The sequence below is a fragment of the Aspergillus stella-maris genome, assembly GCF_047715825.1.
Source record: "Aspergillus stella-maris strain CBS 113639 unplaced genomic scaffold BDV14scaffold_88, whole genome shotgun sequence".
Lineage (NCBI taxonomy): Eukaryota > Fungi > Ascomycota > Eurotiomycetes > Eurotiales > Aspergillaceae > Aspergillus > Aspergillus stella-maris.
The window spans coordinates 41,029-64,388 of NW_027396882.1; the positions used below are offsets into that span (position 1 = coordinate 41,029).

General features: G+C 50.5%; 10 protein-coding genes across 10 annotated transcripts; 5 read left to right on the forward strand and 5 right to left on the reverse strand.

Moving 5' to 3' along the window:
* Positions 1 to 50: 50 nt before the first annotated feature.
* On the reverse strand, positions 51 to 1,815 carry BDV14DRAFT_205122 (nucleobase cation symporter-1 family protein; the record flags this gene model as incomplete). Its single annotated transcript, XM_073774664.1, has 2 exons — positions 51 to 1,382; positions 1,441 to 1,815. The coding sequence occupies 2 exons, from the start codon at positions 1,813 to 1,815 to the stop codon at positions 51 to 53; spliced, it is 1,707 nt and encodes a 568-aa protein (XP_073622973.1).
* A 641-nt stretch (positions 1,816 to 2,456) lies between these two features.
* BDV14DRAFT_205123 (isopenicillin N synthase family dioxygenase) lies at positions 2,457 to 3,667 on the forward strand (the record flags this gene model as incomplete). Its single annotated transcript, XM_073774665.1, has 3 exons — positions 2,457 to 2,681; positions 2,755 to 2,917; positions 2,985 to 3,667. 3 exons carry the CDS (start codon positions 2,457 to 2,459, stop codon positions 3,665 to 3,667), a joined length of 1,071 nt encoding a protein of 356 aa, XP_073622974.1.
* A 27-nt stretch (positions 3,668 to 3,694) lies between these two features.
* BDV14DRAFT_205124 (uncharacterized protein) lies at positions 3,695 to 5,437 on the reverse strand (the record flags this gene model as incomplete). Its single annotated transcript, XM_073774666.1, has 2 exons — positions 3,695 to 5,018; positions 5,076 to 5,437. 2 exons carry the CDS (start codon positions 5,435 to 5,437, stop codon positions 3,695 to 3,697), a joined length of 1,686 nt encoding a protein of 561 aa, XP_073622975.1.
* A 1,657-nt stretch (positions 5,438 to 7,094) lies between these two features.
* BDV14DRAFT_150177 (putative MFS transporter) lies at positions 7,095 to 8,869 on the forward strand. The gene is made up of 2 exons (XM_073766548.1): positions 7,095 to 7,532; positions 7,589 to 8,869. Exons 1-2 carry the CDS (start codon positions 7,230 to 7,232, stop codon positions 8,657 to 8,659), a joined length of 1,374 nt encoding a protein of 457 aa, XP_073622976.1. The 5' UTR covers positions 7,095 to 7,229; the 3' UTR covers positions 8,660 to 8,869.
* A 239-nt stretch (positions 8,870 to 9,108) lies between these two features.
* BDV14DRAFT_193307 (secretory lipase-domain-containing protein) lies at positions 9,109 to 10,377 on the forward strand (the record flags this gene model as incomplete). Its single annotated transcript, XM_073771759.1, has 1 exon — positions 9,109 to 10,377. One exon carries the CDS (start codon positions 9,109 to 9,111, stop codon positions 10,375 to 10,377), a length of 1,269 nt encoding a protein of 422 aa, XP_073622977.1.
* Positions 10,378 to 13,329: 2,952 nt separating this feature from the next.
* BDV14DRAFT_205127 (uncharacterized protein) lies at positions 13,330 to 14,471 on the reverse strand (the record flags this gene model as incomplete). The annotated part of the gene is made up of 2 exons (XM_073774667.1): positions 13,330 to 13,829; positions 13,877 to 14,471. The coding sequence occupies 2 exons, from the start codon at positions 14,469 to 14,471 to the stop codon at positions 13,330 to 13,332; spliced, it is 1,095 nt and encodes a 364-aa protein (XP_073622978.1).
* Positions 14,472 to 14,803: 332 nt separating this feature from the next.
* Positions 14,804 to 17,063, forward strand: BDV14DRAFT_193308 (Hsp70 family protein; the record flags this gene model as incomplete). Its single annotated transcript, XM_073771760.1, has 11 exons — positions 14,804 to 14,856; positions 14,917 to 14,987; positions 15,038 to 15,483; positions 15,533 to 15,577; positions 15,627 to 15,693; positions 15,751 to 16,006; positions 16,057 to 16,156; positions 16,204 to 16,301; positions 16,421 to 16,607; positions 16,675 to 16,816; positions 16,867 to 17,063. 11 exons carry the CDS (start codon positions 14,804 to 14,806, stop codon positions 17,061 to 17,063), a joined length of 1,662 nt encoding a protein of 553 aa, XP_073622979.1.
* A 103-nt stretch (positions 17,064 to 17,166) lies between these two features.
* BDV14DRAFT_211953 (acyl-CoA dehydrogenase/oxidase) lies at positions 17,167 to 19,528 on the reverse strand (the record flags this gene model as incomplete). The annotated part of the gene is made up of 6 exons (XM_073776212.1): positions 17,167 to 17,323; positions 17,392 to 17,527; positions 17,583 to 17,723; positions 17,771 to 17,852; positions 17,899 to 18,664; positions 18,717 to 19,528. The coding sequence occupies 6 exons, from the start codon at positions 19,526 to 19,528 to the stop codon at positions 17,167 to 17,169; spliced, it is 2,094 nt and encodes a 697-aa protein (XP_073622980.1).
* Positions 19,529 to 19,828: 300 nt separating this feature from the next.
* BDV14DRAFT_211954 (uncharacterized protein) lies at positions 19,829 to 21,577 on the forward strand (the record flags this gene model as incomplete). The annotated part of the gene is made up of 2 exons (XM_073776213.1): positions 19,829 to 20,183; positions 20,232 to 21,577. 2 exons carry the CDS (start codon positions 19,829 to 19,831, stop codon positions 21,575 to 21,577), a joined length of 1,701 nt encoding a protein of 566 aa, XP_073622981.1.
* Positions 21,578 to 21,678: 101 nt separating this feature from the next.
* BDV14DRAFT_150428 (enoyl-CoA hydratase/isomerase family protein) lies at positions 21,679 to 22,948 on the reverse strand. Its single transcript, XM_073766550.1, has 3 exons — positions 22,442 to 22,948; positions 22,338 to 22,397; positions 21,679 to 22,287 (listed from the first exon to the last, which is right to left on the reverse strand). The coding sequence occupies exons 1-3, from the start codon at positions 22,649 to 22,651 to the stop codon at positions 21,823 to 21,825; spliced, it is 735 nt and encodes a 244-aa protein (XP_073622982.1). The 5' UTR covers positions 22,652 to 22,948; the 3' UTR covers positions 21,679 to 21,822.
* Between the last annotated feature and the right edge of the window lie 412 nt (positions 22,949 to 23,360).

Genomic DNA, 23,360 nt, shown 5'->3' on the forward strand with positions numbered 1-23,360 from the left:
TTGTCACTACCTGGAGTATGTAGATGTGAAGATCGATTGATATCAACCTCTCACCCCTCCAAACTCAACCTCCCCTTCTCCTTAACAATCCCATCCCGAACCCCCTTCCCCTCAATACATACATCAACACCAACAATCTCCTCCTCCATTCCTCCCAGTCCCTCACCAAACGTCCCAAAGACATCCTCCGCATCAACTTCCCTCCTCCCGGGTACAGGCCAGAAATAATCAAGCCCCAAATAAACGCCCCCAGAGACAATACACCCCAGAAACCAAGCAAGCTGGTAAAGCCTCGTCCAGCCTGCCCAAACATCCCCCGACGCCATAGCCCGCTGCGCAAGGCCAGGGATGAGGCACCATGTCCCGCTTACCCAGGCGACCGCTGCGCGCCAGTTCCAGCCGCGAGTGTACCAATACAAACTGGAGGGATTTGAAGTGTACATATCAGTTAACTTCATTGTTGTCCGTCTGATGAGGAAGTAATCCGCAAACATTATCCCCATTAGCGGGCCGAGGAAGATATTGAATGAGCCCACAACTGTAAGAAAATCCGTTGCTGTGTTCAGCAGGGACCAAGGCTGAAGTATGAATGCGAAGAAGATGGTAAAATACCCTCCCCGTCGAACCGTAAAGTACCGCGGTAAGAGCGCGGCAAGGTCGATTCCTGCAACGACGAGGTTCGACGCAACGACCATGCCGAACTGCGAGAGCATAAATGCTATACTGGCAAATGCGACGCCGGCCCTCGCACCCCGGTTATCTTCGTTGCGACGCACGGCGTCGAGGAAGTCGTAGGGGTTCCAGAGTAAACCTTCCTCATTGGGATACAGGGTCGTAGCGCAAGACGTACAGATTATCCCAATACAAGCCACGATAATTGTTCCCAGTGGAACCATAACTAGCTGCGCAAGGACCTGGTCGCCTGGTCTCCGCGCGTAGCGGGTATAGTCTGACTGCGACCACATGTGCGTGGCTATACTTCCGATGTTTGCAGTCACAGCTGAAACAAACGCCCACCCGAGCGCGGAGCCGGTGGCTGGTTCAACGCCCGAAACGGCACTTGTGTTTCGTAGGAGAGCGCCGCCGCCGTCTGCGCGGACGGTCGACCAGATGAGGAGCACGAAGACGGTCGTTGCGACTGTGATGGATGCGACCATGAATGGTTTCTTGTAGTTCTCTGGGCTGAACCAGACGAGCGGGAGACAGAGGATGAAGTAGAGCACGAAGGAGACCATGTCGTAGACTTTCATTGCACCGTTTGCGAGGTCCCCGTCGAGGTGGAGGAAAGACGGCCAGATGCAGGTGAGGAGGACCTTCAGGCACTGGCTCCCGTACCAGGTGTTGGTTGCCGTCCAGACGAAGGAGAGGAAAACGCGAATTGCCTGTTTGTTTCAATTAGTCCTAATTGCCGTTCATGATACTTTCCTTGGAGTGACTGACCATAGGAAACAAATACCCCCAAATCCCCCAATTCTGCCTCATCCAGATCGGGAACCCGATATGCCACTTGGCGCCAGGATGTCCACCAGCAACACAAACAAATCCAACAAATGTATGTGCAATGATGATAGCCAGCATCGCCTGCCATACATTAAGACCGAGCGAAATCAGCGATGATCCAGTCGTCCATCCTCCAACGTTAAAGGATCCCGTTACCATCCATAGTCCGACAAAGTGCCATGGGCCGTATGGTCGTCGGGATGGCGGTAATGGTCGCGTATCTTTGTTCACGAATGTGTCGACGTCGACGTCTGTATCTCTGTTTACTTCGATTCTTCGGAGGAGACGGGACGTCAGGGGTGATTTGGCCGCCATGGTCGATCAATCAGTTGAACGAATTTCGCGGCGACAGCAAAGAATTAACCCGCCGCTCAAGTGAATTGTCAATCGCGACAAAAGATCCATGTCGACGATATAAACTGCTTAAAGCCTATCCTGTCATTCAGGTCGAGTCACGACACCGCAAGATACGAAAGATAGGCAATCCCCCGACTTTAATCCAGGCCGTTGAATGCTGGATCCTTGCTGGAATTACTTTCTCGTACGCCAATCATGTAATATTATCAATGGTTTTGGAGTTCAGCAGTTTACCAGTTCAGCAGTTTCTCCACCGGCGCGCCATCTTATCGCGGAGCTAGGGCTGATAACCCCAAGTCGGTATCCCGCGACAAGCCAATGAAGAGGTTGTTGTTTACTCCAACAGATAAACGGCTTGCGGGGTTAATCTCCCAACAATTGCAGGAGTAATGGTAATAGCCTGCTACTACAGTTCTGCCGTTTTTCATGTAGCAGGGAGAATCAGCCCATCATCTCATCGTACACTGCGAGGACGACTCTAGGCTTCACCCTCACCCTCACCCTAGGATATAAAGAGGTACAAGCTGACCATCGCTGTCCAGAACGTACTATCAGACCCCACCAGCTATAAGAGTGCATAAAGATAGCGAGCTATCAAAATGTCCGAAACCATTACAACCACCGTCCCCGAGATCCCCAAGACGGTCCGTCTCATGAACGGCGACACGTTTACGTTCAAGAGCAACATCAGCACGACCCTCCAAAAGATCCCGGTGATAGATGCCGCGCGCATCTGGAGTGAGGATCTAAGCGATAGAAAAGCTGTTGCGGAAGAAGTTCGCGCTGCATCAAGGGAGATTGGCTTCTTCTATTTGGTGAACCATGTATGTTACGAGCCCCTTTGGACGGCCCGCGGGAGCTTGTTGGACATCAAAGTGCTCATTAGAACTTGCGCAGGGAATCGACTCCTCATACTCGGAGAAAACATTCGAGCAAGCGAAGAGGTTCTTCGAGCTGCCTGAGGAGAAGAAGATGGAGGTGTTCACGGGCCTTGTACCGAATGAGTACGTCGGATTTCATCCGATGGAGTGCTATAATCGCAATGGCTGGAAACACCAAGGTACGCGACCTCAAATTCTTACCACCAATGCTCACACTTTGATGAGATGATGCTGACTGTCATCAAGACCTAAGTGAAGCCTTCAACTGGTCCTACGACCCAGCTTATGACCCAAACGCACCCGCCGACGCACCTGAAAGCGTCAGCATCTGGCCTAGGGAATCCGACGCCCCAGGGTTCAAGAACACACTCTATGCATACCACGCGCAACTCCTCACCCTATCACGCCGCCTAACGCGAATTTTCGCTCTCGCGCTACACCTCGAAGAGGACGCGTTCGACGAGTACGTCCGCCGCCCAGAGGCTGGGATGCGCATCCTGCATTATCCGGAGCAGGAGCATTCAGTAGATGATCAAAACGGTATTGGAGCACACACAGACGTCGAGTGCTTTACTATCGTGACACAGGATGATTGTGGAGGCCTGGAAGTGCTATCGAAGACAGGTAACTGGATCAAGGCGGAGCCGATTCCTGGGTCATTCGTGGTCAATATCGCGGACTGCTTCATGCGACAAACGAACGATTTCTTCGTTTCGACGGTACACCGAGTCATTAACAAGAGCGGAAAGGAGCGGTACTCAGCGCCATTTTTCTTTGGGTTCGATAGGAGGAAGTTGTTAGAGCCAGTGGAGGCGTGTGTGAGTGAGGATAACCCGATGAAGTATCCGGTGATGACCGGGGGAGAGTATTATACTTGGCGCTCGAATAGGCAAAAGAGCACTAGTGCTGTAGGTAAGGCTGAATATTAGGTTTAATGAGTATTATAAGTTTTGTCGTCATGGGAACGCCGGATATAGCCAGGTGAAGTCGGTTAAAAGATAGTTCAAGAGGAACCCTTGTCCGTCTAGGGGGTGTTCAGCCAGAGCCTCATCTGGCATCCAGCCCAGAGCGTCATCATGACCTGGTGTCTCGTCCCCAGTACCAGTTCTGGGCGTTGCAGCATAGAGCTCTTCAACCTCCAGTAGCGATCTAGAAAGTCGTTCACGAATAGACCCAGCAATTCCACTCTGTCCAGCAAATACTGCGAGAAGCCCAATGATAGACTGTAGAACGTGCTTGATCTGAACAAAATGTATCTCCTGGAGCGAGTGTTTCCTCGCGATGCCAACAAGGATATACCCGACACCAGCCAGTTGTTGTATCAAAGGCGATCCTGTCGCACGGATATATTCAACGGGTATTGCCATTATACTAGTAACGAGGTCACCTGCAACAGAGCAAGCAAGGAGAGGATCGGTGTCCCCGGCCATGCAGGATAGAAGTCGAGCGAGATGAATCGTGCAGATAATGTTTGGCGCCTGGAAGCCGCACCGATTCTGTCCACTGTCGTCGCTCCTCGACGCGGGTGTTACGAACTGAGGTAAAAGACGCTCCTGTATTTGCGCTAGGCGAGCCATGGTGGTAGAGGCATCCACGCTGGGTCCCTTGCCAAGGATCGACTGAAATTGGGGTGGCCTGTTCTTCCCCCTCAGGTCCGAAACCGCATACTCAAGCACCCGAAACAGATCGGTCGTTGTATTCCACCCGTCAAACCAATCCTCGTACTTGCCATTTCTCCCTGGGATAAAGGCCGGATGGTGCGCCCCGCCTGGATACCCAACTCCACAGCGGCTCTCAGGTGTTCGGATGATGTTCCCTAGAACACACGCAGTATGCACTTCTAGTCTGTAAATCGACCACCATAATCGTCGCCGGACTTCAATCTCGCATGTGCTCAAGGTATCCGGCCACCGACTCTCATCGTGAAGATTTAACTGTGCGCAAACACCGTGACACAGCCCAAGAAATTTATGCAACATGGGATTTTTGCCCGTCTGTGCGCCAAGCAACGCAAGAAGGGTGTACGATCGAACAAGGTTGTGGTCGGGATTCTCAAAATCAAGCCGAATGAGACGCAAAGCCTCGGCAATATATCCCTCTCGAAGGTCCTTGAATTCGTCTGGGTCGGCATTATCATTGTCATTGAAAAGCGCGCCATCCCCAACGTGCTGTGCGCTCAGAGCGCATAGACACATGAGTGACATGAAATCGGAGTCATCTTGAGGGAACGTTCCGTCGCGCCAGCCGACCCAGAGTTCGCGTTCACAGAAGAGTGGAAAGCTATCATCCGACCCATTAGCCAGTATATTAAAAGGCTGATAGTACCAGTGTACTCACTTTGGATGAACACTATCCAAATAGACATCAAGAAGCAGAGTCATCATCCGCCGATTCGCAAGCAGAGAGGTCTGTCTTTCGGCTATCGAAGCCAGTCTTTGCTGCTGTATTCTGGGACCATCTCCACTATGGTCATCATGCTGCGACGGACAAAGCTCTTTAGAGATTCGCGGTTTTGTCCCTCTCTTTTTCGGCTGTCGCTCGCGCGTACATTCTTGGCCATATTCGACGCACGTCAAGCAGGTGTTGGCGGAGTTCAAGCTGGAAGTTGTATTGTCATCCGGTCGACACTTGAGACCGCGTCGATGACAAAAGTCACAGGCTTGGGTGATGCGCTTTGCTTTGAACCTGGTGGGCGGCATGGTGAGTGATGATTGCAGAAGTTGGAGTCGCTGCAAAGAAGGCACGAAGCTGTTGATGTCCGCTTATATCCGGTCGCTTATCGGAGGAGTTATCTTATCTTATCGGAGGAGTTATCTCCCCGTATTAGAACAGCCACTCGTCAGCTGCAAACACCACGCACGGCCTGGAGACCAGCACATGAGAAAATGATAATAGACTGATATTGGTAGGTAGGTCTCAGCAGTGACCCAGCTGCTTCTCTCGACCGGTCCTTCCCTCGCTCCAGATTTCACGTGGCTTCTATCTTGTTTCCTGCTTCGTCAAAACAACATATATATTTCCGCACAGCAGCCACACAAGGGAAACATTCCCGGCGTTGTCCTTCAATGAGACTACCTACTTTTTGTCTTTGATGGCGGGTGATAGTAGATAGGAAAGGACATACGTCGTGCAAAGTTCATCGCTCCTTTCTTGCATGTCAACTACAGTGTCCCCATGTGAGGAAGGAGCGATGGCTCAGACTCCAGGTGGTAAGATGGGAAAGAGCGGCATTTTCGGAGGGCATGGTACTCTGAGGGGAATGAAAGCATGCTCTAAATGGCGCTGAATCAACAATGGAAACGAATGTGTGTCCAAGCTCAGACTGTCAGGATAACATTCTTTTTAATCTGCCATTAGAAGGTATATGACTACACAGCCATAGGGCTATTCCAGGGGCCCAATTGAGCTTCTCTCCGAACAATTATCAGACGATATACTCCCAGTGTTTGTTATAGGAAACATGCTGGCGTCTGAAGGAAGATTCAAGATTTAAATTGACATTCCTGCTTGAGAAACTCAGGGCAGCATGGCTATCGAGCAGCAGTTCCAGAGCGCCCTCAGGATCTCGCTCTAGGGCGAGGAGCCGGATACGCATACATTCAACGTATGGGCACCGCCAATGCAACCAAGAGTCAAAGAAGGAAGTGTTGTCCTGAGAGATTTCAAGGTTTTAGCACGCTAGCTTGAGCAGCAATCCACCCGGAGTACAGATTCATGCTGGCATGAGTATATATTCTGTGATGATATAAGTGTCCTGCAGTCGTGGTCCTACTGTAGAGCGCCAGGAAGTTGGTAGACGAGTGGAAAAGGATGGATTGGCACCCATTGCCTACCACTCTCGATATGTGTCAGTTGTGATCACAAGACAATCGAGTTCACCCTCGTTTTCGAAAGTGGAAACAGGGCATTGAACGCTTCGTTGCCAAAGGTTAGTTAGAAACGACACGGGATTGCTCGATATGCAACATTCGTGGCGTGCTGCGGTGTGCTCAATGAGCTGTACTTTACCTCCTGTCGTTTGTTCTTCAAAGGGGTCGCGTGCTCAATATTGCTTTGATGGACAATTTCTTGGCTGCATCGCGATAGCAAATTTCATGGAAGATCTTTGCTGTAGGGGGCGTTGAGCAGAGAGCATAAGGCAGGCCCAGATCTGGCGAGAACATGCGACGAGAAGAGGACTTGACTCCAAATGACTTGTCATTCAAGCGTAGGAGCGGTGGAGGCCAAAAGAATATCTTAATTGGTTTGTTGTTTATCGCAATGAAAGCAAATCCACCTCGGATTTTTATCCGGGTGCCCGAGGTAGAAAATCAAATGCACGAAAATTTTCATGACGTTGCTACCCAACTCTTTCTGAGTCATTGCAGTGCAAGACTAGACATTGAGGTTTTCCTTAACTTCAATGGAGATATTGCGATGGCGTGATAGTTCCATCTTCAACTTCTTAACGTTGACTCAGCCCTGAAGTTGGACCCCTGACCCACCAACAAGATGAGCTTAAATCAACATGAGAAAAGAGATGAAGACATTGAACAGACTCCCGTCGAGTCTCCTGTGGACGAGTACAGCCGGTTTTCCAGTGGAAGGAAAGTACTCATGACTGTGATTATCTCATGGACAGGGCTACTATCGCCAATGGCAAGCACCTCGGTGTTATCCGCCATTCCCAACGTCGCAGCAACGTATAACGTCTCGGGGTCAATGATCGGTCTGAGTAACGCCTTGTACCTTGTTTTCATGGCCTTGAGTCCGTGCTTTTGGGGGCCTTGGTGCCAGACCTTAGGGCGCCGCATTGTAGGGTTCCCGCACCCAGCAAACCGAACGTGAGACTAACCATACCTTGTGTATAGTCCTGCCTGGCGAGCACGTTCATATTTCTTGGAGTCTCAGTCGGCACCGCATTAAGTCCTAATATTGCCGCGTTTATGGTATTTCGGATGCTGACTGCATTCGTGGGCACGGCAATCCTCGTCATAGGACCGGCCATTATCCGTGATCTCTATCGTCCGCTGGAGCGAGCAACTGGGATAGCCTGGTTCTATACGGGAACTCTTGTTGGGCCCACAATTGGTCCCTTACTGGCTGGTGCCATTGTGACGTACACGACATGGCGAGTGATATTCTGGCTCCAGACTGGTCTCGCTGCTATATCGCTCATAGCGATCTTCTTCTTGCTCCCGGAAACTCTTAGTGAGGATGCGCCTCGTCCGTTGAAAGGTCTGACTCGAAGGCAGAAGGTGAAGGTTTTCTTCACAATGACCAACCCGTGGCGGATTATCACTCCGTTCAAGCGTCCAAGCCTTATTGTCACAGCAATCGCTAGCGGCGCTCTTGTTTGGAACCAGTATGGGCTACTGACACCCATTCGGTATGTCTTGAATCCACGATTTCATCTCGAAACACCATTGCAGTCAGGTCTGCTTTATCTCGCTCCGGGTGTTGGATATATTCTAGGCACCTTTGGTGGTGGTCGGTGGGCCGATTATGTAGCGAGAAAGTGGTATGAGCGCAGAGGTGAAGTTTTTGTCCCCGAGGACCGACTTTATGCTGCAGTTCCATTTCTCGGTATTGTGATTCCCATCTGTATGTTGATATACGGATGGTCGGTTGATAAGGCATTCGGTGGTCTCGCATTGCCGATTGTATTCATGTTTCTTCAGGGTGTCTCGCAACTGTTTTGCTTTCCGAGTCTGAACACATACTGCCTCGACGTGGTGCCGGATAGGAGCGCAGAGCTTATTGCGGGAAACTTCTTCATCCGGTACATTTTTGGTGCTGTTGCTTCTGCGACCGCAATTCCTGCAGCAGAGTCCATCGGTGTTGGATGGTTCAGCACCATATCCGCTCTTTTGCTTGTGGTCGGAGCAACTGGAATTTTTATCGCCGCTCGATGGGGGCGCGTCAAGTCTACTGAGCCGTGATTCCTGGACAGTTCCAAATGCCGTCTATCGCTTTGAGTCAAGCGGGTTAGCACAGCTGTAGGCGTGCCTGAACGTTGAGAAGCTCCGGGAATCATAGGAGAATGACAGAGACAACAGAGAATAAAACTATAGCGAAGAGCAGTTACTGACTCACGAACGTTTAATTTGCAAGGTTCGAGTGTGTCGGCATTTCAGAGAAGCTGCAAGAGGAAGACAGGAGGTTCTCACGTTTTTGGGCCAACCCTGGGGGCTCCGCAAAGGGGGCTGGTGCCTTCCAAGTTTGGGACATTGCTGCAGGTCGCCTCTGTCTTCCTCCATTTCCCCACCATCCTGGCCTTCCCTTCCATTCCAGTGGATACACCGTCTGTCGGTTCCTCTCTTGCAAGATTATCAGCCGTCTAGGCCGCATTATCGACGCCATGTCCTCCGCAGTCCTCCGTCTGGTAGTCATGCCAGTGCTGTTCGCTCTCTTACTTTGCTTTCCATCCGCCCAGTGTGTGCCGGTAAAGGCTGCTCAGGACCCAGGCATTGACCCATTCTACCAGCCACCGGTCGGGTTCGAGACACTCTCTCCAGGTACTATTCTTCGTGAAAGGAAAGTTGATGCAGCCTTGTTCGGTCTAGTCCCAGATCCCGTTTTTGCGCACCAGTTGCTCTACCGGACTACAGCCGTCAATGGCTCTGCTATCGCGACGGTAACCACAATATTCCGACCTTCAAACGCAATGACAGACCGGTTCCTCTCTTTCCACACTGCATACGACAGCGCGTCTGTTTCCTGTGACCCTAGCTACCAATATCAACTCGGGGCACCCCAGACTGATGTCTTCTCCACGTTGGAGATGCTCTTTATTCAACGACATCTGATAAACGGGTATATTGTGGCATCGCCAGATTACGAAGGGCCGGATGCTGCTCTCATAGCGGGACGCCTTGAAGGAATGGCAGTGCTGGATGGGATGCGCGCCGTCGTCAACTTTCGAAACACACTCAACCTTTCGACCGCCGAGCCAGCTATCGTTGGAGCTGGATACTCGGGTGGCGGACTAGCTACTGGGTGGGCTGCTTCACTTCAATCACTCTATGCTCCAGAGTTGAACGTCAAAGGCTGGGCCATGGGTGGCGTTCCCAACAACCTAACGGCAGCATTCTTGTATCTTGACAACACCACTTTCAGCGGATTCATCCCTGCCGCCATCGACGGCATGCTCAAACCAAGTGCCTACCAAAAGCAACTGCAGCCAGTCATTGACAGTATAATCACCGAGAAGGGGCAAGCGCTGCTAGACTATGGCAACACTCACTGTGTCGTGGCAGACCTGTTTAATGCACCTCATCAGTCCATGTTCTCAACCGACATTCAGAAGTTGGGAACTGGGCTGCTGCGAGAGCCAACAATTGTCTCAATTATGCTGGAAAACCTTTTACCAGGAGAGCGTGAAGAGACCCCTGTTGCCCCCGTCTTCATATACCATGGGCTCCATGACGATGTCATTGATTATACTTATATCCCAGCATTGGTGGACACATGGTGTCAGCGGGGCGTCAGCGTCCAGTTCACAACCTACGTCAACGGAGGCCATGCAAGGGTATTGCTCGGCAGTGTGTCAGAGTCTTCAGCATACATTGATACAGCATTTGCAGGGACACTGGAAAGGGGCTGTTCCTCCAATACAAAGGACGCGCGCTTAGACGCTCATGCTCTGAGCACGATCTGAAACATAGTATGTGGAATGGTCAGGAGGATGCCATATAGTAATAGTCGAGCATCATTCAGAATAATAGCCAGTTAGATAGTTCGCTACAAGTATACCTTTCTGAGAGAGATGGAGAGCCAGCAAGAGCAAGCTGAGAAATACCAGGAGCTTCCATACATGATTTGGGAATTGCTTTGAAAAGTTGCGTAAATGTCTAGGGTTATTCATTTTTTCAGTTACAATGTGACGTGTGTGTCGATCAAAAGCTTCCGTTCTAGATCCAAATGATATACAACACAGCCCACATCCTCGACTTCACATAAACAATATCAACCCGACATGCCATAATTCCCTCAAATGCTTGAAACACCATCCGTCGCAAATCATGAAACCACCAGCACTGACGCCTTACCAGCGGAGATATCGGGGCCTCCAAGCGCAGATGTGACAGCAACACAACGATACATCGTCGGAAGGTCCTGAACCATTGGAACCATAGACATAGCCCTAGGGTGGAACTGTATCGAAGGCAAAATCTACAATAAAGTGAGCCTAAAAACCGACGCTCTGCCGCACCACAGCGAAGAATGCCATCCAGATAGCCAGAGGGACAAGCATTGGAACCGAGATCGATCAACTTCATGCACCACACCTTTGGACTCTGCACTTACAAGCAAGGACGAACCACTGATTATTAGAGCTAACCCTCACGAACATCTTCTCTTCCCAGGCCGGGTGGGGCCCCGCCAATCGATCGCCCCTCGAGTGCATCAACCCGGGCTTGGAGTCTAGTTATGTCTTCTCTGTAAGACCCTAGGCAGTTTTCAACACTTGAGCATTGCCGGTCAGATTTAGGACCGCTGGGAATGTCATATGAGCTGTAGTAGCTATTCTTGCCTTGGGCGGCAACGACAGGAGCAAGGAGGCAAGCAAGGAAAGGAAGGCTGGTAGAGAAGAGTTTCATGGTGGTAAATGGATGGGTAGATATTGAAGAGTATTTGAGTCCGCCGTGCCGAGATGAGGACTGTTGTTTGACATGTGGATGAATATGTAGAATGTATATCTAGCGTTTTGGTAGGCGGGGCACCCGGTTCTTATACACGAGCGAGGAATACGGGAGTATCAATGTCGACAACCTGACGTTGGGTTTTCGTTGTTTGGTAGTCTTTTGTCATTGCCCGTTAACTAAACGTAACCAATATAGGTTGTGACTGATCATGGCCTGCATATCGTGTGCAGCTAGAAATCGGGTGACCTGTAGAACTTTCTAATAATGAGAGGATGTGATTCGCAATGGAGTCCTGATCTGCCCATCAGCAGGAACAGCCGGGATGGCTGCATGAACCATATGCAGAATATTGGGAGATCAGTCAGAAATGCCGCCAATTCTATACTCATAATACTTGTATCACTGTTACCATTCAATTAGAGCACTATTGGCAAGAATATCAGATGTGACTGGCTGGATACTGAGAATTAAAGATAAAGGATAAACATGCTACACGGTCCCTTCTTAGGCTTGTGGGGAGTTGAGGTTGTTTGGCCATGTTAAGTACGTTTGGATTCCGAGGGGTGAGATTCGCGTTGCGGATTGGCTTTGTAATGAGCTTTTGAGCAGGGTGTGATGGTGCAGGGCACAGAGAACCTCAGCCAACATTTTTCCACTTCACCTTGGAGCTCTCCAGAGGGCCTGACGTGCGGATGCTGTCAGGAAATGAAGATTTCGCTGGGCGGAGCAGTCACACCTCCTCGCGGTATGAATCTCGGTTTACAATGGCACCTAAGACTCACGCTGAATTTTTGATCTTGCAGCGGCAAACTTGCAGTGGAAATTGGGTTTGCTTACTTGACAGCCGGCTAGCTGCCTGTTGGTATCGCCTTCCGTTTCCACATCTTGGTATACATGTCGACTTTGACGTGCATTTCTAAAACCTCGATTAGAATCCAGCCTATCTTGTCTACAGTAGATTAGGTATGGTCTCGAAAGAGGTGATCAAACCCCACCGTAATTGACTCTCTAGTATAGATAGACTCCTTGCATAAACGTCCCTGTGGCTTCATTTCACTCAGCCATCCCTCCAACAAGCGAACCCTATCAGCCATTTTAACTCCTCGAGATCGCGTTGCCATCTGGAAAGACGATTTCAGATTCCTTTCCCTCTCCTCCTCCTGCCACTTCCACTCAACATACATCTTCAGAAACTTATCATCCGGCTGCACACGCTTCCACTCCGGTTCTCCAATTCCCTGCCTCCCATACAATCGATCCCTGCAGAAGATCCTCCACACATCATTTGCGTACCGTCCCACGCCTTTCAAGTGAGCTATCTCTGACTGAAACTCCAACCGTCCACTTCGGTGGTGGTACTTTCGGTATAGTTCGCCTGGAATAGGTGAATAGTCACACCATGTCTTCGCGAGAACAATGAGCCATCGTGCCCGTCTTAAGAGACCGAGTGTTTTGAAGGACTCTGCAATATCCTCGAACTCGGCCCCCGCGAGAATCTCGGGCGTTGGGTAAGTGGCAAGAAAGCGTTGTATGACTGGTCGGGCACGGTCTCCGGGGGTTCTGTTCAGAAGTATGCAAGCTACGAGTAGGTGAAACTATTGTCCTTGAGTATTCGCAAATCATGGGGAGATGGTACATCTAGGTAAGGCGAGCTTCGTGCGGGTCGTCCAGTGCTTTACTCACCTGGTTGTGGGCGTATTGCTCCTCGATGAGGTTAGGCGGGGGCAATGAGAACTCAGTCTGTATGATTGATCGATTATCTTCGTAAGCTGAGGACTTGTCATTGGTGTTAAATAAGTGAGCTGTGTCTATCATGACCTGTCTTGTCCGAGCTCGACCAGCAGCGATTGAGTTGTCTGGCATCTTGCTTGTCGTTGCTTCTAAAGTCACTCAATCATGCCAGAAACAAGATTATACTATCAAATTCGAGTAGATAAAGCAATGTTTACAGACTGGATACGTTGTCACGCCACCTTCTCAACTACCTGTTCTCTTTCCTCGGACAGTAACTCCGTCGGCACGGCATTAGGGCCCGGAACCCTAACTGAATCAGAAGACTGAGCCTTCATGTAGACAAGTTCCGATTCAATGACACGCTTTTGCTGACCATCATCAATAAGTTTGTAGATAACAGGCCACAGTGAGAGTTCGATCTGTGCCCCATCCTTTCCGTTCCCCCCAATGCTGGTCATTCGTCTTTCGTCAAATTCCGCACCAGGAGCACTCATGAAGAAGCCAAAGATCTCTGGATCGCGACTGAGTAGGTCCTTAAATGTAGCGCATTGGCCCAGAAGCTTTTTTAGCGTTCTGGTTCTTGGCTCAGCATTCGTTGAGGAGAGGTTGCTCCATCGATCTTCGGCATCGGCAATGAGGTTATCGATGAGCTGCCCTCGAGGCTCTGCCGTCAGTGCCTCCATGGCTGTACCAGTTGCAGCTTTCCAGGACGCGTATACTACCGCGGAACCTGCACCTTGTTAGTAACTGCAGTATATGAGTGTGAGGAGTGCGTACACGTTTCCCGAACACCCCCGTCAAGCTCATTGACGACCTCCTCTGTGTAGCCAGACGGTACACCGAACCAGGGAGGCTTGAATATAGTGTAGAATATTTCTTCTCCAATACTCGATTGAATAGAAGCTCGATAATCCGCAGAGCTTTGGGGCAATCTTTCGAGATTCAGGACCGGTTCAGATCCGGCAGTGTCTCTGAAATTCGACTTCACCCAGGACGCTAGGTATTGCTCCAATCTTCGCATCTCGTAACGGATCTCGTCATCCTTGAGTCTTTGACGACCTCCTTGGGCTTCATTGAGCTTGGCGTAAGCTTTGTTCAACTCCATCTGATGTCGCTCTTCCATGATTGAAACTTGATCTCGGGCTTGCCGTAACAGATGACGTTGTTGATCAATCCTTTCTATATCCTCTCGTTTTCGTTGTCTCAACCTCGACGCCTCGTGTCGGAGCTCGTGATTTTCCTTGAACCTGTCGTCAGCTATGCCCATCTCAAACAAGACCGGAACACAAACACAGTGTACATCCGTAAGAATTTCCTCCATGTCCCGAAGCTGTGCTTCAGCTGTTGTTTGATCATCTTCGTCTTTCGTCATTTCTAAGTACAATACCAGGAGAAAATGGAACAGCCTCTTACCACCTATGAGGGATTGCCGAAGGAACTCGGGCATCTGGATAATGCTCTGCAGGAAGTTCATCGTAAACGCGGTTGACTCTCTGGTGTCTCCGGGCGCGCGAATGCTTAATATATGGAGCTGACCGGGGCTCGATGGACATTTTGACTTTCAGACTTCCCTGGTAGGTGCTTCCTTCTGGATCACCCACGTCGGAGAGCAGTTCCGCAATGCTTATATAGCAACGCTTATATGCCCCAATCTGGCCAGTTGTGGCCCAACTATCGTCACCACTTTTTTCGCCCACGATAAAAATGGCCGCCCCAAAACTCGTCGTCGGGCTCGATTTTGGCACAACGTTTAGTGGGTTAGTAAAGCCAAACTTCAAGGTCATGGTATCAATGAGAGGCTGATGAGAATAATATAGCATCGCTTACTCTGTGGGGGGCTCCCTTGAGGATATTGAGGTGCACGCTCAGTGGCCAGGAGGATGTAATCGTGAGCTTCCCATCTCATATGCAACAATGAAGGAGTAGTAACATCCAAAGGCACTTCGGTCAAGGTTCCGTCGGACATATCGTACGGAGAGAAGGGGATTCAGTGGGGATATCAGGTGGGACCGTTCGCCGAGGCCTGTCGCGGTGTGAAGCTCCTGCTCGATGAAAGGCAGGACGTAAAATGGCCCCCGTCTATTGACTCTCGGAAGCTCCTACGCAGGCTTCACAAGGACGCGGTCCAGGTAACGGCCGACTTTCTCCGGCAGCTCATCGGTCAGACAGAGGAGGTCCTGCATCGCCGACTGGGGCTCAAGATGCAGGAGCTCGACTTGCAGTATGTCCTGACGGTGCCCGCAGTCTGGTCCGATAAGGCAAAAGATGCAACGATGAGAGCTGCTGTCCAAGCTGGTATGGACATGAAGAACATAACACTTGTCTCCGAGCCTGAGGCAGCTGCTCTTTACTCCCTGCGGGAAACCCTACCCAATTCGATAGGTGTACGCTTGACCTTCAGACTATTCCAAGCCTTTCTTCTGATTCAAGTAGAAGGATGATGTGTTCGTCGTTTGCGATGCCGGGGGTGGGACAGCGGTGAGTATCGTACAAATGTACCTCGTCATGCTCAGGTCTAACTGAATAGGACCTCATCTCATACCAGGTCAATGGTCTGGAACCTTTGCGCCTCTCTGAGGTAACAGAGGGAACCGGTAAGTCAAAGGGATACGGCGATCATTAGTTTTATTCACAAACTCACTGTTCTGGAGGTGCCGTTTGCGGCTCGTTGCTGCTCGACGGACGGTTTGAAGAGTTGCTACGGGACAGAATGGGGGGAGGGGCATACTGGAAGCTTTCCCCTAAAGCAAAAGCAACTGCGATCACGTACTGGCAAGACCGGGTCAAGCCCAACTTTACCGGAAGCTACGACGATGACTTTGCCGATGTTGAATACTTCATTCCCGTGGCAGGTGCCACCGACGATCCGAAGGTTCCGATCAAGGACGGATTTTTCCTGATGAGCAGGTATTTGCTTTCTCCCTTGCAGCCAGAGCATTTTTCCTAACTTTGGACAGCAAGGATATGAAAGATATCTTCGACCCTGTTGTTGGCAAGATCGAGGATCTTCTCGAGGAGCAGACGACAGCAATTACCAAACAAGAACTTCCGATCAAGGTAACCGGCACATTGCTCATGCAATATAGTTACTGATTGATATTCAGGCCATTGTTCTCGTGGGTGGATTTGGGGCTTCACCATATCTTTTCCATCGCCTGCAGGAGAAATTCTCTAAGCTGGCAATTATTCAACCTCCAGACGGGTACGCTTAACTCCCAATGACTTATAAATTAGAGATAGCTAATTTGAGACTTAGGTGGTCAGCGATTGCCATGTATGAAACGCGTCTATAACTCTCGGAAGATGCTAACTGTGGAGCAGAGGCGCAGTGCACCACGGACTTGAAGGGAACAAGATCAACAGCCGTTTTGCCCGGCGTCACTATGGCATTAGATTCCGCGCCCCGTTCGATCCAGAAATTGACAGCGCGGACGACCCTAATAAAATATGGGACGACCTTGAAGAGAAATGGTGGATTGGGAACCAAATGGAATGGTACATATCGAAGGTATCTCCCCTTTGCACCTCCTGAAATAAGTTCGGCTTTCTTACGAGCGGCTGTGAACGCCAATTAGTCCTCCAAGATTTCGGAGAATGAGCCTATTCGGCTGGGTTGGCACACATCGAGGCGGGTAGACGATGCCGCTCAATTGGTGTTTCATATTCAGATGTACTTCTCCCTCGAGGGAGATGCACCCGATGTGTACAATGAGAAGAGTAAGTGTTTGCATTGGGCAACCGGGAACGTTCAATGCTAACATGCCCAGGGGTCTTCACACTATGTGAGGTGGAGGCAGATCTTGATCAGATCCCAAAAGAACTCTTTACGAAGAAAACTAATTCTAAGGGTGTGGAATATTACGGAATTTTCTACGACCTTGTCATGACCCCAACCTCAGCATCGCTCATCTTTGAACTGGAGTTCAATGGGGTTTCATACGGATTTGTGCGCACCAAGTATTGAGTACGAAAGTTGCTTGTTTTTTTACATTTGTGTCTATGCTTTCATTGCTTTTAATGCGATAATTCCATATGTTTTAAGCTCATTTATGTGAATTATCAACCAATCAAAGTTTTGACACGATGCCCTTAAGATCTTGCCCGCCCTTGACAATCTCATCCTCCCAGTAATTCGGGTTTACCGTGATCCTGTTCAGTGGATTCAGTCTGTGGGCGCGGTGGAAGAGGTCTTCGTAGACTCGGCCGTCGTAACGCCCTAGGGCACTGGATGGAAAAACAAGTTAGGCTTACCACGCGTACGCAGCCACAAGCTTGGTATATCGTGCACTTACCTGTCAAGAAGGTAATCGGGAATCTTCCACGAGTCGACAAGTTGAACTGCATGAGGTCGAATTCGCGATATCAATTGGTTGATGCGCTCTGGGACGAGGTCGAGTTGGTCGCACGATGCGGCCGTGTGTCTGAAGACTACCACACGTCAGCTATGATACCCCTCATTTCCCTATTTTGAGATAGGACTAACACTCGTATCTATCTTCCTGCAAGGTAAATAGCGCGAAAAGCCGGTATAGATCCCATAGCACGAATACCGTGTCACTTGGAAGGTCGTTGGCTCCACTTAGGGCTTCGTAGAATTGCGTCACGAGCATTGATTGGGATTGCGCTGGTATTGTGAGTAAATGCAAGGTTCCAAAAGGGGCGGGTACTAGCCTTTGCTGAGCTTGTGGAATTGGATCATGAGCGAGGTCCATGACTTCTTCCGGACCACACGTTCTTGGTAAACTTCGTAGGCCTGCGCTCCTCAGTACTAAACTTGCTCTTCAACATGGCCAACTTACCAACGCAGTAGCCTTATGCTGGAAACTCCTCACCAAGTCCCCATCATTCCCCAAAATATCATACTCACAACCAACCTTCCCACCATCCCGTATACGCGGAATATACATCCTAAACTGGCCATCAACTTCATCCCCCGCCATTCCTCCCTGCCCCTTCAGCACAGCCCCCACCTTCTTAACCAAATAAGCGGCCGTCTGCTGCGTAATCATCCAATTATCACCCTCGACAGTCGGTTTCGACAAATAGTCATTGTTCAATTGAACCAATCCACTGCCCCCACCGTACCCGTGACCCCCCAGTGCCCGTCGACATGTCTCAATTCCATCTGCTGCAAGCGTTGTACAGAGGCTTTTTAAGCCCGAGGACATACTATGCATATATGCTAGACTCCCGAAGTCACCTGAATGGATTTGTTTTCTTGTATTAACGTAGATTCTCTGCATAGCGAGTCCCGTATAGTGCAGTGCAAATGTCGTGGCGAGGAGTGGTAATATGCGGACTTGAACGGTTGGGTAGTCGAGGACGGGGAGTTCTGTACTGGGTGAATCAGGGCTGCCGTCCCGATCTGCGAATTGCCGGCGGATTGTGGTGTATCGCACTGCGACTGTTACGGCCCGTGCGAGGACGAGTCGTGCGTGTTGGATTATTTTGGAGCGCATGTATGTTAGTGTTCCGTAGACGACGGCGGATTGGGTGGGTTTTTTGTATGCGCCTGTTGAGGGGTCGACGGAGGAGTAGCGCGAGAGGAGGGCGGAGTGGGGGATTCTATAACCATTCAATTAGTGTTAAAGCTTTATGAGGTGGGGTTGACACGAACCTGAAGTGGTTGAAAAGCATATACGCATTGTCCATACTCGCATACCCGTACTTTGGCCCAATATCACCAATCACGATTCCCTCAAACGGCTGGTGGGTCTTCATATCGCGCACCTGCACGATGAACGGGTGAGGTCCGTACAAGACATACTTCCTCCCCTCTTTCCCCTCACCGCCAGTGTCACTGAGATCAGGAAGCATCAACTGCGCAACAACAACAGCATGATTCGCCGTCCGCCCCAATGTCCCATTCCACCACTTACTAGCCGTGAGCGTCGGACTATGCAAGACAAACTCCCCTTTCTCAACATCATATCTAGCCTCCAACTCCAACCCCCGTACGTTACTCCCATGCCCTAACTCCGTCTGCGCATAAGCACCTATAATCTCCCACTTCTTTATCTTAGGCAACCACTCTTCTCGCTGGGCGTCACTAGCCTGCTCGCGGATGGTGGTAATGAACATCCCCATGTGCAGCATGTACGGCGAGACGTCGTCGACAAGGTACTCTGCCATTTCGTGTTCTTCGGGACTCCAGGCATGTTCGTCTGCTAGGCGGCGAAGGAGCTTTGCGCGGGCGAGGGCGAGTTTGAATCTTGAGGGGCGGGAGAGGTTCGCTTGCTGAGTTTTTTGGAGGAGAGGATGGGATTGTAATATGGGGAGGACTCTGGATTGGCGTTGAAGGAAACCATCGTGGGATAGGAGGTGCTGTGAGAGTTTGTCTACCGCGATGGGGGACAGGGATCGCTCGTGCGCGAGGAGGGAGGGGCCTGAGGGTTCTGCGGGGCGGAGGGTATCTGTGAAGTCGGGCATTTTCTGTCAGTAAGACCACGAAGTTATCCGGAGCTCTGGCATCGATCTTGGGTCATGGTGATATGTTAATGTTGGAATCCATTGTTGGTATACCTTCCCCGCATAGCAGCATACCCGAGGAACATGATCCCCAAAAGACCGATAGCCGGCGCCACTCGGTCCCAGTGCTTAACCAATGAAGCAGCAATCAAAGCGCGGGGGATTGGCACAACCATCATATTGTATAAGCTATCCTGCCGAGAAAATTCACGCTCTTGCCTTTCGCCTTTTTTCTCAAGAGGTGGTCTGGAAACCGAAGCCATGCACGACAATCCCAGCCCGTCGGGAGACCGAACCCTAACTGTCCCACCTCACACCGGCGACAACATCCTCCCAAATCTCCCTTTCTTCGAGAAACTACTTCGCTTCGCGAATCGTCGGCCTCCACTCATTGCAATCCGGGATGTCAATGCGGGGGTTAAAAAGAGCTATCTCCAGCTTCTCAGTGATGCCCTGGCGCTGAGGAAAGCACTCAGGGCTAGTCTTAGCCCGAAGATACAGCAGGACTTGGACGAAGACAGCGAGGTGTATATTGCTTTGATTGCGCCGGGTGGGTATGAGTATGCTGTCGCCTTTACTACAATTCTTGCGATTGGGGCTGCGGTTGTTCCAATCAGTACGTCCTTATCCTACCCTAGTTCACCCCCTGTACTAATAACAACAGCAACGGCCCTCCCACCACAAGAAGCCAAATTTCTTATTGAGCGCGCACAATGCGCCGCCATCCTTTCATCAAGCGACGACGCCGCAAGAACACTTGCAAATGGCGTCCTCGATGCCCTCCCTGTCAGACTACCACACCTAACAGTATCCGCTTATCTCCAGCCATCCGCCCTAGATCCGTCCAAGATATTCATCTCCTCAAACCAAACACCGAACATAAACGCCCCAGCACTAGTAATATTTACATCAGGCACAACCGGTCCCCCAAAGGGCGCCGTGCAAAGAAGAAGCTACATAACCTCAGCTGCCGAAGACGTCAGCTCACATTACCGTCTTTCGGAGAACGATACAGTCCTACACTGTCTACCAGTGCACCATGCAACAGGGATAGGAGTGACGTTCCTCCCCTTCCTTATCGTCGGCGCAACGATTGAGTTCCGCTCGGGGATCTTTGATGCGTCTTGGATATGGGAACGGTTCAGAAGGGGTGGGATCACTGTTTTCTCGGGGGTTCCGACAATATACATGCGGTTGAGACGGTACTTCGAAGACAATATCTCTGATCTACGTGAATCAGAAAGGGAAGCGTATACCACCGGCGCAAGAAAACTACGGATCCTCCTCTGTGGAACATCTGCCCTTCCTGACCCCGTGCAGAAATTCTGGAAGGGGATATTGGGAGGGAGAACGATCCTCACCCGCTACGGCGGAACAGAGTTCCATACCGTCCTGAAAGCCTCTATCGACGGGTCCAGTCCGCCTAATAGTGTCGGAAAGATCTCACCAGGCGTTGACCTGAAACTCTCATCTGACGGAGAAATCCTACTAAAATCACCGCTTATGTTCTCAAAGTACCTCCATGATCCCGCTGCCACAAAGAATGCACACGACGAGCACGGATATTACAGGACAGGGGACATTGCGTTCCGCGAAGGGAACAATTACTTTATCCTCGGCCGCACAAGTCTGGATATTATCAAGAGCGGCGGGTATAAGCTCTCTGCATTGGATATCGAGCGTGAGATATTGGGACTTGAGTATGTGAGCGAGGTTATGGTTGTCGGTGTTGAGGATGAGGAGTTTGGGCAGAGGGTTGGGGCGGTTGTTGTTTTGAAGGATGGGAATGCGAAAATGACCATTGACGCTCTGAGAAGGGATTTAAGGGGTAGTCTTGCTGGGTATAAGATGCCGACGCTTTTGAGGGTTGTTAGGGGGGAGATTCCGAAGTCGGGGACTGGGAAGGTGCAGAAGAGGGTACTTGGGCCGAGGTATTTTCCGAGGGATTGGAAGGGAGATATGGAGGTGCATGTTTGGGAGAGGCAGGGGAAGCGGAAAGCGAAGCTTTAGAGTATACAATGCGAGATTAGTTGGCATTCTTTGCTCAGGGACTGTAGGCGCGTGTCCTAAGTTATCAATGTTTATAGAAGCCTGAGGCAGAAAATACCAAGGGCGCTCACTGACAGCCTAAGGCACTAAGACATGTCACATGACTTACGCGTGCGAAGAGCATATCTCGGCGTTCAACAAAGTCCAGTACGTGTACTCTGTAGATTCAGAGTATTCATGTGCGTTATGGCTTCGACTAATAACGACTATATCTTTGCCTTTGCTGGCGCGGAGGTCAGCCGCCCATGTACGTAGCTGATCCGCTGAAACTTCTTGACAGCCTCCCCCCAGAGCTCTGCCCTCAGCGCCGCGTAAACCCCCATCTTTGCCTTGGGTGCCCACTTCCGCCCCATCTCCAGCGCAGCCGCAAGCATATCTTCCGGCTCCGCAACGGCGTGGACAATTCCATCTTTCAGTGCCTCTTTCCCTGTCCACCGGTGCGCTTCGAGCAGCATTTTGGCCGCAATGTCCGGTCGGAGCTTTAACCGCGGGAGAGAGCCGATGCCGTCAAAGTGCAATCCAAGGTTGACCGGGGGCATTGAAAAGAATCCGCGCTTGGAATTCATGATGCGGTAGTCGTGTGCTAGGGCGAAGGGACAGGCGCCGCCGAAGGTGTGGCCGGTCAACAGAGCGATTGTGGGGTATGGGAAGTCGAGGACGGTGTGAACGAGCTGATCACTGTTCAGTACGAGCCAACATAATGTATGAAGGATGCAAATACCGGGTAGAAGCCATCGGAGTTCGCAAATGGGTTACTATCCGACTCGTCTAACTCCAGACCCTGCCGCTATTAGTTACATGACTTTCAAAGGTTGTCGAACGTACTGTGCACCAGAACTTCGCATCACTTCCCCGCGTTATCACTGCGCCTTCACTATCAGGTCCGAGGGTCTGTTCAACTGTTCGGAAAGCGCGAATGATCTCCTGGCAATACCAAGTGTTCAGCCGGTTCTCGGGCGGCTTCTGCATTGTGATGACAAAGACATTGCCGTGCCTTTCGAGTGACAAATTGCGGAACGATCCAATTTGTGACATGATGTGTAGATTTGACAGCAGTAAAGTGTCCAAGACATAACCTTCAAAGGTTGAGTCTCTTCTCTCAACGAGATGACCGACAGCCGAGATGCGGGGATGATAAGTGAGGATATCCGAGTGCCCGCGGGATCGACGGTTCTCCCCGCATTAGGGAGCCGTGGATCTGGGGATGGAGATTCGTGAATAGAAAGTCTCAGATGGACCATTAGATTGTGCATGCTTAATCGTAATCCAAGGCTCCTAGGGGATCGGATATGTTGATTATGGGTAGGTACTAGGTAGCCACCGCAACCTTATTCCCACGATATATTTTGATGCTGTAGTTGGTCCATGGATCCCTTGTAGCGAGGACTGCAAAAATAATGTAGTCCCAAAGCTTAAACAAGTATAACCGGAGAAAAATGTTACAGATGCAGGTTTATTCAGTGAATAAGAGCATCTGAGGTCTAAATCTGAGCAGCTGAGAGGAGAAGAGAGAACGATTGTTGTTGATTGTTGTGGACGGCAACCCCGTGACAGCTAATCACGTGGACAGCACCTGCCGTTTGAGGGAAAACCACAACTTCCTCCCTCCCGTTGCTCTCGCATCACCCAATGTCGAATTCTTCACCTCACTCATCGCTCGAACTAATATCCATGCATTTTGATCTTTGTGATTGTGAGGTTCTCAGAACGAGTATCGAGATTTGTCATGATAGTGTCCCTGCAT